The following is an 18,062-nucleotide window of genomic DNA, read 5'->3' as shown; positions in this document are numbered from 1 at the left end:
TAATTGCATTAGTTTTTACAAACAGACCTAAATTTAATGCATAGATCTGGGTGTAGAGATTTAAATGAACTAATATCCAGTCAGTGCAGGTATAGGATCACTGTTAGATAATTATACACGATAGGAAAGAAAGTAAGAATACAGAAAGATTTAAGTGACTGAAAATCAATGGAGAGTTCCAGCAGATATCAGGACAAACGAACCACTAACCGAACACTCCGAGTTGGAGGTAACATCCAGCTCTTGAACATATTCAACCAGTTCTCCTGCACATTACTAACATCAAAGTTTAAAATCAAACTTCTATTAGTTTAAAACGACAAAATACTCACAGTTCATGTTTTTTTCTCCATCTTTTACAGAGCTTCTGTTTCTCACTTGCGTGTCCTGAAATAAAAGAACAGTTTTGTGGCGTGAACTGATTAAAATGACAGCTTGTTGAGCAGCCACATCTGGATTTTACATCACAGACGGTGGAACATGCCTTTCGTTACGTTATTGAAATGCACGTTTCAAATAGCAAACACTGAGCATGTGTTGTGTGTGAGATAACAGAAAGAAATGAAAAACTTTAACTTTGGGCATGAAACTAAAGTAGTTTCAGAGCAAAGCGTCTCAGATTAATTGCCAGCCTCTTGTTCTTATGTTTTATATTCTCTGGTAAAAGTTTACCTGCTTTTGGTGTCTCTGAAATGTGTTTATGTGAAAAAAACTATTACAGTGAAATACAGGTACAGGTGGAAGGAACGGAGGAAAAAGAAAGGGGTCCCCTGTCTTCAGCTCCAGCTTTCTGCTCTTGAGAAAGAGATAGAACAGAAAGATGAGCAGATAATTTATCCAGAACAGCATCAAAGCCAACAAAAGAGTCAGAGGGCATATCTTATATCTGTTTTTCAGCATATGTCAGCTCAGAGTTTTCACAGTCGGTATCAGAGGAAGCTACACTTGGGCAGGTTGATCAAAAGGTCCTGAGGAGCTGCTGTATCATCATCAGTGAGTCGAAGTGCTGACTCTTAGTCAAAGACTCCCCCTTGTGGATGTGGGATGAACTCACATTAAGTCACTGCAAAAGTTGACTAAATGAGCAGAAGCTGCACAGCTCAACTCATATTTAATTTGGTTGGCAAAATATTTTCCAAGCATCTACTAATAAAGAAAGAAAGACTAAAAAACTAAAAATCTGTTAAATAAAACAATCTCTAAAAACCCACCTTCAAGTTCAATTATCTTCGATTGCTTTAAAGCTCCTCATCATAACCTCAAATCATCAGAAAACTGGTCTCTCACAAACTGAAGCTGGTTGTAGAACCGATAAAACAGCCAAAAGTAAAACCTCTGCAATAGCATTTTCAAAATCCTGTCAAATAGCTCAACAAAACTCTATCAGAAACTTGTTGAAAGCCAAAAGCATCTGTTCAAGATGCAACACTGGACAAAATGTTAGTTTATTTAAAAAATGCTTTAAAACCCACAGTAAATTCAGCTTTTTCCCATTAAAACAAAGTGCTGCCATGACTTTCATGTCCATAATGAGTCTGTGGAAACATTCGACATCACCTGTAATATCTGAAATAACTCACATTTACCCATTTAACCCAAACAAATCTACAATGCTCCTTTATCTCACTTAGTTTCACTCTGTCCTGTATGGACAGTGGGTGAGATGAGACCAAGTGAGAAGGACATTAAAATAACAGAATGGCTTCTTCTTCTTCTTCTACAGTACGTGAATACAATGAAAGCAAAGCCTCAAGAACAAGGGATGACAAAGTAAACATTTTCAGGAAGTATTTCTCCGTAGTGTGACTGTTTTCTCTTCTACGATGTGAAACATAGGTACAGTACTGTGCAGGATCCCTTAATTCTAAAAGGATGCCCCCGCTGAAAATGACGCATTTCCTCAGATTATTATTCCATCAGATTATTCAGAAATTAAATGAACAAAAGCTCTCGATAGGGCAGCAGGAAAAAAAATAAACTTATCGTGGGACTTTATAAATGTTACAACAGACTATTTCATAACTATTTGACTCTGGATTTACAGTAAAGTACAATAGGCCTATGGTGACACTCCACATTTTAGGAGACCACAACCGTCGGCTTTATCAACCTTAATCTAACTCACCTGAAACTGCAGAAAACTTTGAAAAAACTCTGCTTTTCTCATCTTAACTTGGATATAACTGTTTCAAATTCCTGGTTCGGTGAGGAGACGGAGGAAATACTGCTGACCAAAGAGAAGCCGCGGATCCATCCGGAGATTCAGATGAAGGACACGTGACACTCCCACCTCTCCCTCCTGTCTTCACCCCGAGAACTTTGACTTTTTTCTTTATTTGCGTGTTCACTGATGTACTTGATCAGGTTTTTGTCAATTGAATATAAACTGAAAGCCAGGATACATATTGTGACACAAATGAAGCATTTGTGAGAGAGTGGAATCTGATGTAGGAGCTGCTCCTGGTCTGAATCTGAGTTGGGGACCTTCTGTGGGGGGTGTTGCATGTTCTCGCTGTGATCTCGGTACAGTGTGAATCGTTGTTATACCTGTGATGAACTGGTGGCGTGTCCGTCAACACGCTGACTGGGATTGGATCTACGCCTCAGGGAATCTGAAGAGGATAAAAGGCCAGAAAATGTCTGGATGGGTGGATCGATCTTTGCTGGTTTAAAGAAAATCACTGAGTTGTCCAGGCAACGGAAGGATTTCCTTAAAAAAAAAAAAGCTCAGTCAGATTAGAATACTTTCCTGCTCATTATATTCATATGGTCTCTGTTTAGAAAGCACAGCATTTGTAAATGCCACGTGATCGTATTGACCACAGGATGATCGAAAGGTTTAGGAGCGTCTGCATCATCGTCTGTGAGCTGTGATGCTGTTTGTTGGTCAAAGACTCCCTCTTGTGGATGAAAGTTTAACACACACACTGAGTCACAACAAAACTTAAAAGCTGGTTAAGGTCAGATATTGATTTCATGAAAAAAACGCAGCAAAGCTCAACAAAGATTTGGTGTTGGAAATAATTCACAAACAACTTTAGAACAGTTTTTTAAATGCAGTATCTCAGCAGAAGTATATATTGTTATACACACAGCCTTAACTTTGATCTGTGCATCTGTCATCAATCGTATCATTGATTGCAGTCTACATCTAGTATTACTCTGAGTGCATCTCCAGACCGCTGACTCTGAACTTTTACGTATTTTTCTTTCCTGCCAGTGAGTCAAATTTAGAAGCTCTTTGAGTACAGTGTTGACCCTGGAAGCCATTTACACTGAAGCCTGCTTTCAAAACACCAGAGTACACACATTTTCCCACTTTGCCACCAATACAACTGAACCGGTGTTTAGTGCCACCCCCGTCAATTCCACCTTGATTGCTGTGTACTTCATGGAGGCCACATGGGGCTTGATGCTCAGTGCAGCAGTGCTCAGGAAGCCTTCTCACCTCAGGACAGCTGCAAAGAGGATGAGCACAGAGTGACCTTTCAGCAAAGAAAAGAAGTGACAATAAGAGAAAACAATGCTCTATAACATAGATGATAACTAGAATTACAATAACAGTCAAATAATAGGTCATTTCCTTTGTTTAAAATGTAAGATATTTAGCAAGTTAGTTACACGCCAAGTAAACTCACTCATCTTTCATTTAAAAAAGCTTAAATTCACAACAGATGATACACATAAAATATGTTTGAAATGTGAAACTTTTTACCGTTTACATCAAGTTTATCAGTTGTCTCTTTTGAACAGCAGTATGAAGGATTTCATGTAGAGAACAAATGTCTGCTTGAAAGGAGCATTTTAACATTGATCTGCTCTCTGGCAGAAGATGCCAAGTCTGACAGTCTGTGTGTCACAGTACATCTATTATCAGGACTCATATTTCTGACAAATTGTTCACTAATCCACGGCCTTCCTCTTCCGTTGCTGCCGCTTCGCTCTTGTAAGTCACCACGGCAGCGATGTGATGCATGACATTTCTCAGCTGCGCAGGTCAAGAGACGTTTTTTCCCCCGCTGAAAGCCTTCACACATTTTGATGAGTCCTTACTTGCAGTTCATTCTTGACGGGGACAGAAACCAGATGCAGTGTATCAGGCGAGAGCGACTCCTGCTTTCCGTGATGAATATATCAGCTCTGACCAGACGTTCTCTGACATTCAGCGATCTGTGGTGATGGGTATAAACCTTAAATCGTCAAATGTCAGCCTGAGGTACCAACATTTGCAGCCGATCCTGTGCTCACCCTGAGGTTGAGATTCCTCACTGAGAATCTGAGAATGCAGGAAGGTTTGGGAACAATGGGACAGAGCAGATTGTGTAAGCACATTATACCAGACAGGTGCACAGTTAAGCAGTGCACGGCTCCTATTGTTCATCTTTTATAAAAACTTTTTATTCTGCTTGAGAGCTGCATCTCACAGCTAACTTATATAAGTGAAGTCTAAGCTAGTTAAACATATGATGGACATCACATGACAGAGTAAAGGATGCTAAACGTTCATGAACAAAGATGTCCTGTGACACCTGCTTCGGAGTGTGACACTGCAGATAACATATTGGCTCTTTTACTCATTTCTTCATCTGTTTTCAGGACGAACAGCCTGCAGTCATGCTGGCAGACCTGTGAGCCTGTCTGTGGGTGCAGAAGTGCTTTGAATTACGCGCTAACATCTGAATGCGAACATGTTCACAAAGAGTAACTACTTGATGTTTAGCAGGTGTTCACCAGATCTGATCAGTGTAACTGGTTGCTTTCTAAAAGTTGCTCATTAGCAAAGTGCAGAAAGGGCTTATTTTAGCCATAGTCTTAGTCCTTGTTTCATAAAAATGGATCCACTATGACGTCACCCAGTGGTTCGTACAGCTGTTGAAGCCGGAAGTTTGTCATTTGGTTTCACCATCTTAGCATTCTTGGAGCCTGGAGTGATCAGTGATGGATCTGATTTAGAAAAGCATGTTATTTGTTATAAGGGGCCACAAGTGAACTCATCAGAGGGAGCTAAGCTGAGCTGACACTCTTTGAATGGGAGTCTGTTGGAGCCACACATGTTTTGGAGACAACTCCTCGTGGCTATCAGTGATACCGCTCTTTAAGGCTTTATGTATAGTGGCTACATCAATCTTTACAGTTTACAAATCATTATATTGGGCAAATTTGAATTCTGAGCTACCGATGATGCTAAAATTCTGCTGATGGATGGGGGACTCAAATAATTAACTTAAAGAAAAGAACCACAATTTAGAAATGTTCTGTTAAAACTAAAAGCTCTGTTCTTACTTAAAGTGAATAAATGAGCTCTTATCAGCCCATTGTACTTATATGAAGTATAAGTAAGTATTCATTGCTCACAAAAATGGGCTGTTAGTTTTCATATTAGTACTACGGCTGTTTTACTCCTTTTGTTTACTGTCATTTGGCTTCATTTGTGTCTAAAAAGTATTTGTATTTTGTGTTATTCAGTATAAATGAAGACAATATTTTTATCTTTTGTTACAGGCAAGATTAATTTAACCAAACAAACCACAAATTAAATTATTTCTGTCTCTGATAGGAGGCAAAAATAAAATACAGCACTGTACAATACTTAGTGCCTGCAGTGCAAAGGAGCTCTCTAAAAGTCAGATGCAAAAATGCAAAGCCGTGTGAGCGGCTTGACACATGCATGCCTTTATCACAGCTCATTGAAAGGCTCTAGTTATGTAGTGGAACTGTTATTGTCTATCACTGAAGCTGTGCATATTACTGGGCTCAGCTGTACCTCAGAGAAGTGGAGTATATCACCAGTTCTAGTCTGGTGAGTGGTTAGTAACTTGGCCTCTGTGCATAAAATCCCTCTTGGCTGATCATTTCCTGTTAACACCTGCTCTTCTTGACTGTTGCACATGAGTGAGGGGAGGATTGAATATGGTACAAAAGACTGGAAAGTCAAACACAAAGACCGACACCGTGACACAGGTGTCTCTTTGGCCCTGTGCTGAAGAGATTGAGATTTACACATCTGAAATAAGACATGACTCAGTCCATCTGCTATGAAGACACTGCAGCTCAGACGATATAAAACAAGGCAGCATATCCAGCAGTGGGATCCACACAATGTGAACGACTGTGCATCATCTTCATCTCAAGACTGCGGCCAGAGTAGCTGTCCTGCTCATGCTTTCTATTTGGTCATCTCTAATGCTCTGTCAACAAGCTGCTGCATATTGTGTTGCTGCGAGGTGGAATTAAGCTTTGTGTGCTAGTGGGCTGTTACTCGGGAGGAGGGGGGGCATTTTGTGTGATATGGGCCATTGACTGCTTTTCCATAGCTCAGGAACAATAATGAGATTTTTTTTTTCCCTCAGAATATCAGTGCCGCCATTCAGCGCCCTGATTGTGTTTATGAAATTGTGCATACATCTCTCAATGCTGGAGCAGGGGATGGGAAAGCTATTTTCAAAACATTAGCAAATTGTTTTCTGTTATTGTGCAGAGATTGATAAGAGTGTGTGTTGTATAAACACAGGGGTACACACACATACAAGCAAAGAAAAACATAAAAAAAAGCAAAAGGCTGCAGCTATGACTTGGATTTACTATGTAATGTATCACCATTACCTCACCAGCTATTAAACAGTAAGTAAATCCAATTGTTTCTTTGCACTGGTCTACCTAAATACCATCTGAGGAGAGTTGCTATTATGTTTAACTTAATTCCAACATATGCATCACACTTCTGAGGTGTTATTACATTACTGTGCTGGTAAAAAGTTTTCCGAATGACTTAAAAAAACCACTTGGAGCTTGACCCTGTCTGTGATTTCTCACAGACAGATCTTGAGACAAATTGCTTGAGATTTCACTCAAATCACCTATATCTGATTGCAAACCTCTGCATGGCAACGTTAACCAATGAAAACGCCTTTGCTCCTACTCATGCACGGTGGGTTCCCGCTCTCATTAGTGTTTGCAGCGACCGCTAAACTGATTTTTTGAGATTATCTTTTCTTTTTTACTTGATGAAACGGAACAGAATTTCTTCTGTCTGAGCAGCAACACTTTGTGCAGGTATTCTTTGACGACATATCACAGTTGGAATGCACCACACTGTGAAATAGCTGATTGCTGTGGATGTCAAAGGTGTCAAAGACTGGCATTTTGAGGCCTCTCTGACTGGGTTTTTAAATCCTTCAAATACAGGGTAATGGCTCTTAAAGTCATTCCACACACGGAGCATCAGAGCAAGTCGATCAGAACTGGGGTGCAATGCACAGCTCCTGAACAGCACGACATTATCTTCTCCAACATCAGACACAGAGAGACAAAAACTGTATTTGTAATTGCAAGACTTTATTCAAATTGGAACTCTGCACCACAGAGGCATAACAATGTATTTACTCAGATTAAAGACAACCACGATGAAGGCATTGTGCATTGTATTTTCACGTTCAGAATATTTTGGCAGGAAATTCTCTTTTTCTATAATTATATGAGATTTATCATCTTCTTGACCTGAGTTTTCCCACCTATGGACTCATTTCTCATTATTTGATTGCTGTTAATGGTTCTGGGATGCCACCACACAGGCAGAAATGGAAATGTCTTCAATTCTCACCGGCCACCGAGGTGAATTTTTTTCAAGTAAAAGCCAGAACTGAGCCAAACAATCATTAATCCACTGATAATGATCCCATCAACACCAATACGTTTTCGCCCTCCCTTGCCATTTACTTTGTATTTCTGTTTTGTCCTCCAGTGATAATTGTCACTCTAACCTGCCTCTACAGTCTGTTGCTCACTAGTCTGCTCTGAGGCAACTATTGATCCTGGAGCCTCATCAGATCCATGACGACAGTAATGATGAACAATGAACAGACAGCTGCATCCTCTGTGATCTAGGCCACAACTGATGGCTTTTGTGAGCATGTAATGCTTCATTTGGAGGATAACACAGGAGAAAAGAGGGACACAATATGGGAATTTTCTAAGTCAGTTAGCTCATGGCCTTTCCCGCTTTTCATGCTGCTCGGCTACATACGGCTCACAATGACAGACTATTGTATCCTAGAAATTTGAAACCGAGTCATGTACATGGTTTAGGTATCCCAGAAAAGATTGTAGAAAAGTTATTCTTACATTTGTTTCCATGATAAACATGACATTTACAAACTAGATACAAAAAAAAACAATGCAAGCGTGTTAATGAAGTGATGCAGATGCTGTCAAAGCCATGCAGAATGACTGTTTGCTAAGCTTTAACCTCACATTAAAGCATGATTAGCATAATTTATAGTAGGGGAATAATGAAACATATCAAAGTAATAACATTACACATATCTCATCACTCTGAGTTCTGAAAAGAAAAATATAATTGCTTAGTTAAGTAATCTAACAAATATTGGTTATATGAAATCGTAGTTTAATTATTCTTGTTATCTGCTGCTAATTAATTCAACCCTCCGTTTATCATCAGGATTCAATCTGTGAACATTTAAGCTTAACGTCACGTTCCTAAGATTTCCAAGTCATGATGCTCTGTGGAGGTATCTATCATGTGTTTATATGGGAGTTGTTGAGTTTTTTTAAAGAAGTACCTCCAGCATTGTTAAGGATTACCTCATTGCTTTTCTTTCAGATTGACAGACTCCTCATACATATGCAATGAGAAGGTGAAATAAGCTCAAAAACAATCAAAGACACAATAAAAGTCACTTTACAGAAACGCCACACGCTCTTGTTTGTTTCTTAAACAATCCAGGGAGCAGTTTCACTCATATGAATCCGCCTGCGTTCTCAGCTGCAGACTATTTGCTATTCCCAGAAGGTCATTTGGTTAATGCACATTTGAGTTTTCATGGACTCTTAACTAGTTTTTAATCAGCAATTATTAGTGAATTGGAAGGCTGTGCAGGCGCACGGCTCTCTGCTGGCAGGAGAGTGCCCATCAATGTCACGTCAATTTCCATGCCAAAGGCTACATTAGGCCTGGAGTCTGGGAGGAAACAGCCACCTGAGTGCCTCCTCTCCCCATCCACAGCAGTCTTCTCATCAACTATTGACTCTATTACACAGCACTGTCAAAAAAATTTTCCGCTTCAAAAGAGGAGCAACCATTACATGGCTGTGCAGGGAGATAATTTAGTGATGCACATAAAATTAAGTGCATATCCACTGAACATTGCTCATTATTGCTCTTGAATTCCTACAATGCCAGGCTTGTGTGAGGATCCTGGCTGCTTCCCAACCTTTCATTCCATTCCCTTTTTCAAGGTAAACACAGCTTGATTATTTAGGTTGATGTAGTACATAAATAGCTGTCATTTTCATCTATACCTAACCTACCTGTAATTGGCAATTAAACATGCCAGCATTTCAGACTAGTTCTTAATTACTGTTAATAAATCTCCTGCAGCACATCACATCACATGAATATGCATGATGGGCAGGTATGCTTCAGCTCTGTCTGTTTCTCAGGCTGATGCGCACGGAGGTGGCAGCAGACTGCCTCTTGAACTACCACTTCTTCATTATACATCCACGGCTGCCGGAGCCTTGCTGTTGTTGCCATGCAGCATCCTCGCTGTGGAATTTCTTCACACTGTAGGCTTGTTTGTGTTTGCCATGGAGCTGTCACATCCAGCCTGTTAGTACCAGCCCATGGGAAATTTACACAGAGCCTCTGGTACGATGTGAGACCATCAAATGAGCCTCTGACATGCTGCGGTAGGCACACATATTTGGGAAAGTTTGTGGAAATGTGGTAAAGGATGTCAGTTTTGAATTTTAGTTTTTAGTCAAATATCAGAAAATGGGTGAGCTTAGGTGGGCTACTTTGTGTTATTCAATTAGACAGCTATAAGAGAAACTGCACTGAAAAGAGAATAGAATTTCAAAGTGTATTTTCAACTTTAAAGCAAATTTTGATTTCACAGATTTAAACAGCCTCCTTTTCTCAACTGTGAGCTGACATTTAGCTCCCATAATGACTGCTGATTGTCTTGCAGAGTTCCACCAAAGACCTGAATCCTTGCGTTTGAGGGCCTGTGAGTGTTGAGCACTCTGATCATAATGGTGCTTTTCATTAGCACTTAATTAAAGGCAGGTGGACTGGAAAGGTCAAGCAGTTAGACCTCCAAGTTACAAATACAGTCATCATGAGCTGATAAATCATGATAAATCTGAATACCCATCACAGTGACCACAATCTGGACGAACTCTGATCAGAACTGCTGTAACGTTTTCATTATCAACATATTTTTTATTGACAATATTCTGTTAGTATGCTTACAACAATCTTTCATGTGCATAGGCTGAGCTTTTACCAAATTTTAGTGTCTGTTTTATCAAGTTTTGATTGAGTAAATGTAGGTTTCTGTACTACCAAACTGCAAAGAGGATCATATTGTTGTACTCACTACACAAAGTACAAAAATAACTGCAGTACGATCTAAACTTGTGGAGCCCCAGGCCGTGAAAAACGGAGCTGAGAAAAGTATTGATTTCAGTCAGATTAAATAGATCACCTTGTCCAAATGAGTGATGAAGCTGTCAGGCTGTTGGTCTCACTTGACAAGCATCCACATTAAAAACCCCCATCCCTGAATTTCAGCGACACCGTGTTAAAACATTCACAATTTATCACAGGCACCATATACAAAAAGGTATTTTAAATCTGCTGGAAAATCCCCCCCACATGAGTGTAATCTATGACAGTCTTATCACTCAGTCCTCGCCATGTCTGCGGTAGCTCGAACAAGATATACAAGAGTCACTTTCAGTTAAAAACGAAATAATTCAATCAGAGACCTGCTGTTAGTGCCACAGTTTTAATCTTTGGGAAAAAAAAAAAAAAAATCACACATCAGAAATAGTTTTTGCATTTTTGGTTTTGATTCTCCTGATTCACCCTAGAAAATTCTTCAGAATCTGATCATGTTTTTGGCATCTAAAGTTAAATTCTCCATCCGAGAAAGAAGCAGAACTAAAGATGCTGTGACAAACACATAAAAGGTAAATCTTATGTGAGCTCTAAACTACCTGTCACGCAGCAGCCCGTTTGCTCCGCCGCTCCAGCACCTCCGCAGCTCTTCACAAACACAACCTCCCTGTGATAAAGCTGACGAAATATCACTCAGCCGGGGATCTTTTTCCTCTCTGCTGCTGGAGGAGACCACTGAGGGGCAGCAGAATCCCACACCAGTGCTCGTTTGGTCACCGTTTCCCCACAAATGTGTCTTAGTACTCACACTCTAATTATCCTGCTGACTTATGAGTGACCTCGAACGATCCCGAGCGCCAACATGCTGAGTGCGTGGTCGTCTGGGGACATGAAATGAAAGACTGTGAGGACTAAACAATATACATATAATGGCTCCGTCCTGACCAGCCACGGTTCACACATGGTTTGGGAATATCACAAATGTATTATTGTGTTAGGAAATTAGAAGTACAACACGACAGTGAAAACATGTAATATAACAATTCAGTTTATTTTATTTATTTTCCAGACAGACACATCAATTTCTGGACCACAGTAGAGGATGGAAACCTTTCACAGACATTTTTTTTTGTCAATATTATTATTTGAAAATACAAATATAAAATTAGACTTTCCACATTTGATATGTGAGAGACCCCCATCCATTATTATTACCATTATTATTTTAGTATATTTTACAATAGGGCTTAAGCAAGCCATATGATAACCTGAAAGATGCTTTCAGATGTCAGTCAAGTCTGTCTGTCTGTCTCTCGCCATAAAAAGTCGGTTAACATAAAAAAACAGGGGCAAGTGTTAGGAATGGGCAGACAGCAGTGAAGAGAGCTCTGTGCTCAGCCTGCAGAAACATGGAAGCACAGCAGAGCCTCACACTGCCGTCCATGCAGTCTGAAGAGCTTCCAGGCTCCCCTCTTGGCCATGCACTGCTCCAAACTCGACAACACGCCAAGGGTGAACTCTCGTGTGGGTGAACGTAAGCTAACGATGATGATCGGACTATATGAACCTTGTGTTGCTTTGTAAGGAAAATTCTGTATACAGCTGAGGTCTCCAGTCTAATATTATTCAGAGGTCAAATGGGCGAAAACTGCAAATATATATTCATATAAACACCATGTATATATAAATATATATATATATATTGCAATTCTATGTATATATATTTAGTAATGAGCATGGGTGAGATAGCAATGGTTTGGATTGAAGGGGAAATTCCCCCTAAAACATGACCTTACAGGTGAACTTGTGTTATTTCTGTCACCTTCAGGAGTTCATTCTACATCTGTGAAGAAAATTGATTGTTCATCCAGTAACAAGAGAGCCAAAACTAAAAATAGCAATGTTAGTGAATCACTTTGTGGCCTGGGAGACTAAGTTTGTGGTCACCATGACTGTATCCAGTATCTCTCAGAGATAAGGGCACATTGTCTGGTTAAAAACCATTAGCACCACTGTGAATAAGCCTCTTTTGGATATAAATGCTCAACAACATTCAAAGAGCCTTCAAAGTCAGTATAGTTCAGTGGAAATAGAGCAGAGCCTGAAAATGTCCTCGTCTGATCTCACAGCTTTTCAGAGATAGTTTATATTCAGATATCACGTAAGTCCAAGATGACAGAAATATCAGAAGTGTGTGTGGCTTCAGGGAGGGATTTTCCCACAACAGATGGGATTTATTGTTTGGCCATTGCCTAGCACTTGCCTCAAGATTCAAGTTTAAATGGATACGGTAGTACACTACAAATGTCAACACCTTCCAGGTTGACTTTTTTTCTTTTTTGATTATTTTTTTTCTTAAACCAAGACCCCTTCCCTCTCCCCAAATGGATAAGCTAGTCTACTAAGATGTGTAACATTCATCAGCTGTAAACTGCTGTCAGTTTGAGATAAAATGAAATTACAGCAACAGAGCCATGCTACCTTAAAGTCCAAGCTACAGGATCACAAAACAATAGGAGAGTCAATTTTGTTTACTGCGTGATGGAAAATTAGCCTTTTTATATATATATATAAAAAAAAAGGAAATGGGTTAATTAGAATCTAAGAGCCACCAGGCGTTACAAAGTCGAAAAAAATGCTATACATTTTAAATTTGTTACATGTCTTTCAGATGAAAAGGCTACAAAACTGAAATTAACTGAGGCCCCCGAAGGAGCTTTTTGGATAATTTTGTAATGCACGAGTTCGAGTTTCTTATTCATTAAATAAACCAGTTCAATATGTAATGCTCCAAATTAAAAGCGGGGGAAAATCTCGAGTCAGAATAAAGGCGAACTAGTCTACAAACACTAGTGCACTTGAATGATGGATTTCTGTCATAATTATTGATGTTTTACTAATGAGATATTTTGACACACCAGCATATGTAAATTATATCAGTTTAATCATCAGTTTTTAAGCATTTATGTACGGTATTTTCCTCGAATTGACCCATATGTCTAACTTTAAACAGGTTGAGGTTATTTGTTGAACACACAACGACCGGCACACTCGCTGAATTCATTTTTATAATAATTTTCCTATTACCTATTCCTTCCTATTACCGTCACTGAAAAAGCTGCCAAGTACTTTACGTGCTGTTTGTAATACGACAGATTGTGACTGTTGAGAGGAACGAGGAGATTAATGTTAATTTACTAACAGCATTTTATTTCCACAAACACTGAAATTAACTGAGTGAATGCTATGAAATGTGGATAATATTGAACTAGAATTAAAATAGTGAAACCGAACAGGCTTCATAATCGGTTTGTTTTTGCTGCTTGTAGAAATCTTAACAGCTTGATTCTGAGAATCCCTCCACATCATTTTTTGAGGCATTGAAATTCAGGTTTTAATATCTTTTTAAGACCAGCAGTTAATTACTACTTCAAGGTGCCGGTCTGATGGGGGACATCAATTTAACCATCTATTAATCAGCCTTTAACACCTGCAAATATTTCTTTAATGTTTTTTCCGTTGACTGGAGCCTCAGTAGTGTGAGCAGCACCGATAACAGATCAAACCAAAACGCGTCTCCCAGAATCTAGGATAATTAGAATTACTATGTTTTGTCACATCGAAAGATCAGAGCTACTATCTGAAAACAACCGTGCCAAAGGCATCTGGAATTTCCCAAAGTGTACAAACATTAACAGATAGTCGAGTCTTTAAAAGCTCTGTAACAGATTTAATGACTATTGTGGTAATCACTGGTAAAAATTGTGATATTTTTCCCCATAAAATACGTGTCATGATTTTATCTCGTGTCCCTCCTTTTTAAAAAATGCTCAAAAACAAACGTTTTGCATATCTAGCGTTAGCATTTAAGGTAGTATGGCACACCCCTTTAAAAACATTCAAGGGTGGGGATCCAAATAATGCCTTGTGTACAATTTCATCTTACAGCAACTATTTCTCCATTGTTCATCCATGAGAGCTTTGGTTAGCTGAAACCATGTTAGAGTGGCAAAACCAAACCAAGAAGAAAAGAAAAAAAAGGTCAAACATACAGGGAATAAATTACAATGAACCTCAAACAAAAATAATCGTCTGCAAATATCAGAACAACATGATCATTGAGAGAAAGGTCTATCTTGACTGGTCCTAAATCCACTATTCACTACGAGTATTATATTAATGAGTCCTATATAACATCTACTTTGTAATTACAGGAGATAGAAAAGAGCGCGAGAGGGAGAGGGATTAATATGAGAGAAAGGAGAGGTAGAGCAAGGGAGAACAACAAAGAGCACTACACTGGTATCAAAGACAGCACTCTGTTTACAAGTTAACTGTGAATTCTTTACACACTAATGAAATACATGGATGATCAACAAAAGATAGCGGGATCTCTGAGGATGGGGGATGGAAAGAGAGAACGTAATGGATGCACAGTACATTTTAATAGTATATTACAATTATTAATATATAAACCACAAAGTATCAATAAAACTCTGATTAAACTTGAAATCAGCAAAGAAGCATCTTTCTTTTTTTTTTTAATAGTTTTGTATTTCTTATTTTCTTTTACATTTGAACATTACAAGGGTTTTTTTTTTCTTTAAACTGTTACTCAATCACACCTCCGTATCATTTACTTTAGAAGTATCCAGCATATTTCTTTACCTGGTTGTTTGGAAATAAAAGAAATGAGACAACAAGTGCGTAAAATGAAAACAACAAATACAACTGCTTCACTGAATTTAAAACCAGACTGCACTCTGGAGCATATTATTATTATCATCATCATTATTATTATTATCATCAAATCACTGTCTGGAGTAAAATCCTTAACCACACAAAACCCGGTGCAGTGACAGATAGTGAATAATTCAGTGTCATCTTTTGACCCTGCATAAATATCCTCAGATGAGACATGGGTTTGATATATATATATATATATATATATATATATATAGATATATAGATATATATATATATATATATATATATATATATATATATATAAAATCCAAGTGTACACTGCAACAAATCAGTTACTATTTCCCAAGCTGTTAACTCACCTCAAAACATTGAAGCGTTTGTCTAGTCGAGAATACGTTAATCCCAAAATCCTTCATGCTGTCCCAAAGCACAGGGCCGTTTTAAAAAAGCCAACACACACATGTGCAAACAGGAGGATGGCCTGTACTTTACAACTCACAGTGCAATGATTACTTGTTTAATTATCTTTCAGTGTTTTCATTGATTTTGCCACTAGAATAACTTAAATCTGCCAATGATTCCACAATAGAACTCATGAAGGCTGAGGTATGGTATCAAAATGTTTACTTTCCTAATTCATTCAAAAAGAACTGATTCAGAGACCAAGCAGTATATAAAGGCTCAAGCACAGAGCCCAGGTATCGTGTTCCATGACGTGAATCAGGAACAAGCAGGATGAAACAAACATTAACACACAGCTAACAAGTTCCTCTCAAGAGTATAAAAGTGTCAGGATGCACAGAGCACTGGAAAATGCCTGGTTCAAGTTCTAATCTTCACCTCTACATACAGTGTGCTTTGGATTAAATCATCTTTTTTTTTCCTCTTCCTCTTTGAAATGATACTGATATCTTAACAGTTAGACAAAAGAAACCAGTCAGGCTCTTTTCTTTAATCATCATTACGTCTGTGTTGACTTGACTCACCGGTTGTAAATTTGCTGGTATGACACTTGTAAAATTATTCAGCTTCAGTATTTACAGAGTGAGTGTGTTTTGTTTGTCCGTGGGGGTTGTTACACCGTCTTCCAGCAGGAAAAAAAGGTAGAATAATAACTGTTTACAACTTTTTCTTCTATTCACACGCTATAACATGTTCTTTTTGACACACCATCACAAAAATATGCTATTCTCTCACTGAGTTGGTTATATGCAGTGACTGGAATAATATGTACAGCTACATTTCTTTTTCTCAAGTTTGAATTCACAATGTAGTTATATGAAATTTGTTATAGCATATATATATATTTCTAAACAACAAAAACAACACTTATAAAAAAGGACCATAAAAATATTGGAGTCCTCTTTGTATTGCCCAAAAATAGGTAATTATGGTTTACAATGAGACATCACTAGAAATAAAACCGCTACTAAAATTTATTACTTAGATACCTTCTTTTAAATTTTTTTCCTCCGAGTCTTTCCACACTGAGCTTGTTTTTTTGTTTTTTTTCTTCTTTTGCAGGAGGATTTAATGGAAACTTCCCAGCCTTTTCTCCTCTTACACTAACCAATACGAAAATGAAGACATGACTTGCAGATATTCTTGGCTGTGACCCCCCCGGTACTTGAAACCAAAAAAAAAATCCACTTACACGGCACTAACTAACTTGAAGATAAAATCAAATGAGACAAAATCAAAGGTTAAATTAAAATGACACTCTAAAAACTAATCAAAACAAAAGCTAACAGAGGAAGGAAATCGGTGACTGAACTTGACGTGAAACATCATACCAAACCAGGTTGTAAAGTTATAGGAGGTTTGGATTATAGTACAGCAGTTGTTATTTTTCTGAGATGACTAACGTTTTCTTTTCTTCTTCATATGGTTCCGACTTTCTTTCATTTTGCCTGGGTGACACTGTAGTGCTCGAAGTTGGATTAGCATCACCTGCACACAAAGCCAATTAGAAACTTCGTCCTGTCTGTCCTGGGCCACCAGATATACTCTGCTGGGTGATAAAGGAAAGAAAAGGAAGAAAAAACAACAGCGTTAGAAAACCACAGAGAATAAGAACTGCATGCTGTGACATTCACTGACAAAAATGAGGGACTTGAAACCAAAATATATCTGGAATGCTTGCATAAAACAAATGTGAAAGCAATCAGAAACTGCAGCATGCAGCAGGTCTAAACTTGCTGCTGGTGCATCATAACTGCACATAATTACAGTGGAAATCATCCAGTAACAAGTCTACACGTAACAAACCTACATGGTACCACTTGTTGATTTAGCAATCATGTTAATACCGCAGCTAAAAATCACCAATATGAAACAATTTGGGAACAGTCTGCAAACTGCCTGCAAAAAGAGCTAAAGGCAGACAAAAAGCTCTTCTTTTCTGGGTTTTATATAAGTGACAATTCTGTCGTACACATGAGGGACAGTGTTAGCAATAAAAGTGTAAGGCAGGAACAGAAAAATATATTCAGCTCCTCTTGTTAGGGCCATGTCTTAGTGAAAGGTTTTGGATTTTAGATTTATTTTTAGTCACAGCAGTGCGATGCCAGTTCTGCACCTTGGACATCTGAAGCTCATAGCTGAAAAACACTGTAGACTGGTAAACGACGTACAGCATAGTATGGTTGACAAGTAAGAGACATTTGTTATGCCCTGCTAACACATGAGAATACTTCAGGATGGAAACATTTGAAACGTTAACGAAGAGAAACAAATAAAATAAAGAGCTGGTAGTATATGTGTGTGTTACTTCAGTGCAAACTCTTCCCTCAGTTAGCCTCACAAATTGACCATGATTTCTGGCAACGAAAGACGGACTTTTCTGCTTCTGTCTCTCTTTTTTTTCATGGGACACTCACCAACAGAGGCCGAAAAGAGAAACCCTCCGTTACACACAACTCTACTACCAGCT

At 38.5% G+C, this 18,062-nt stretch overlaps 1 protein-coding gene across 10 annotated transcripts in view; it reads right to left on the bottom strand.

Moving 5' to 3' along the window:
* Positions 1 to 11,455: 11,455 nt before the first annotated feature.
* LOC140280413 (RNA-binding protein Musashi homolog 2) overlaps positions 11,456 to 18,062 on the bottom strand; it is a 226,969-nt gene continuing 220,362 nt past the window's right edge. For 9 of the 10 annotated variants that reach the window (XM_072375747.1, XM_072375749.1, XM_072375743.1 and 6 more), the window contains one exon: positions 11,456 to 17,138. Coding sequence is in view for 1 of the 10 variants with exons in the window: in XM_072375745.1 (XP_072231846.1) it covers positions 17,097 to 17,138 (42 nt within the window). In the remaining 9 variants the exon portion in view is untranslated. Of the gene's footprint in view, positions 17,142 to 18,062 lie in introns of all 10 variants that reach the window. The other variant, XM_072375744.1, reaches the window with a different exon arrangement.

Source organism: Leuresthes tenuis, unplaced genomic scaffold (genome assembly GCF_036924035.1).
Source record: "Leuresthes tenuis unplaced genomic scaffold, fLeuTen1.0.hap1 SCAF_21, whole genome shotgun sequence".
Lineage (NCBI taxonomy): Eukaryota > Metazoa > Chordata > Actinopteri > Atheriniformes > Atherinopsidae > Leuresthes > Leuresthes tenuis.
The sequence above is the reverse complement of the archived record's forward strand: the minus strand, read 5'-3'. Positions and strand labels throughout refer to the sequence as shown.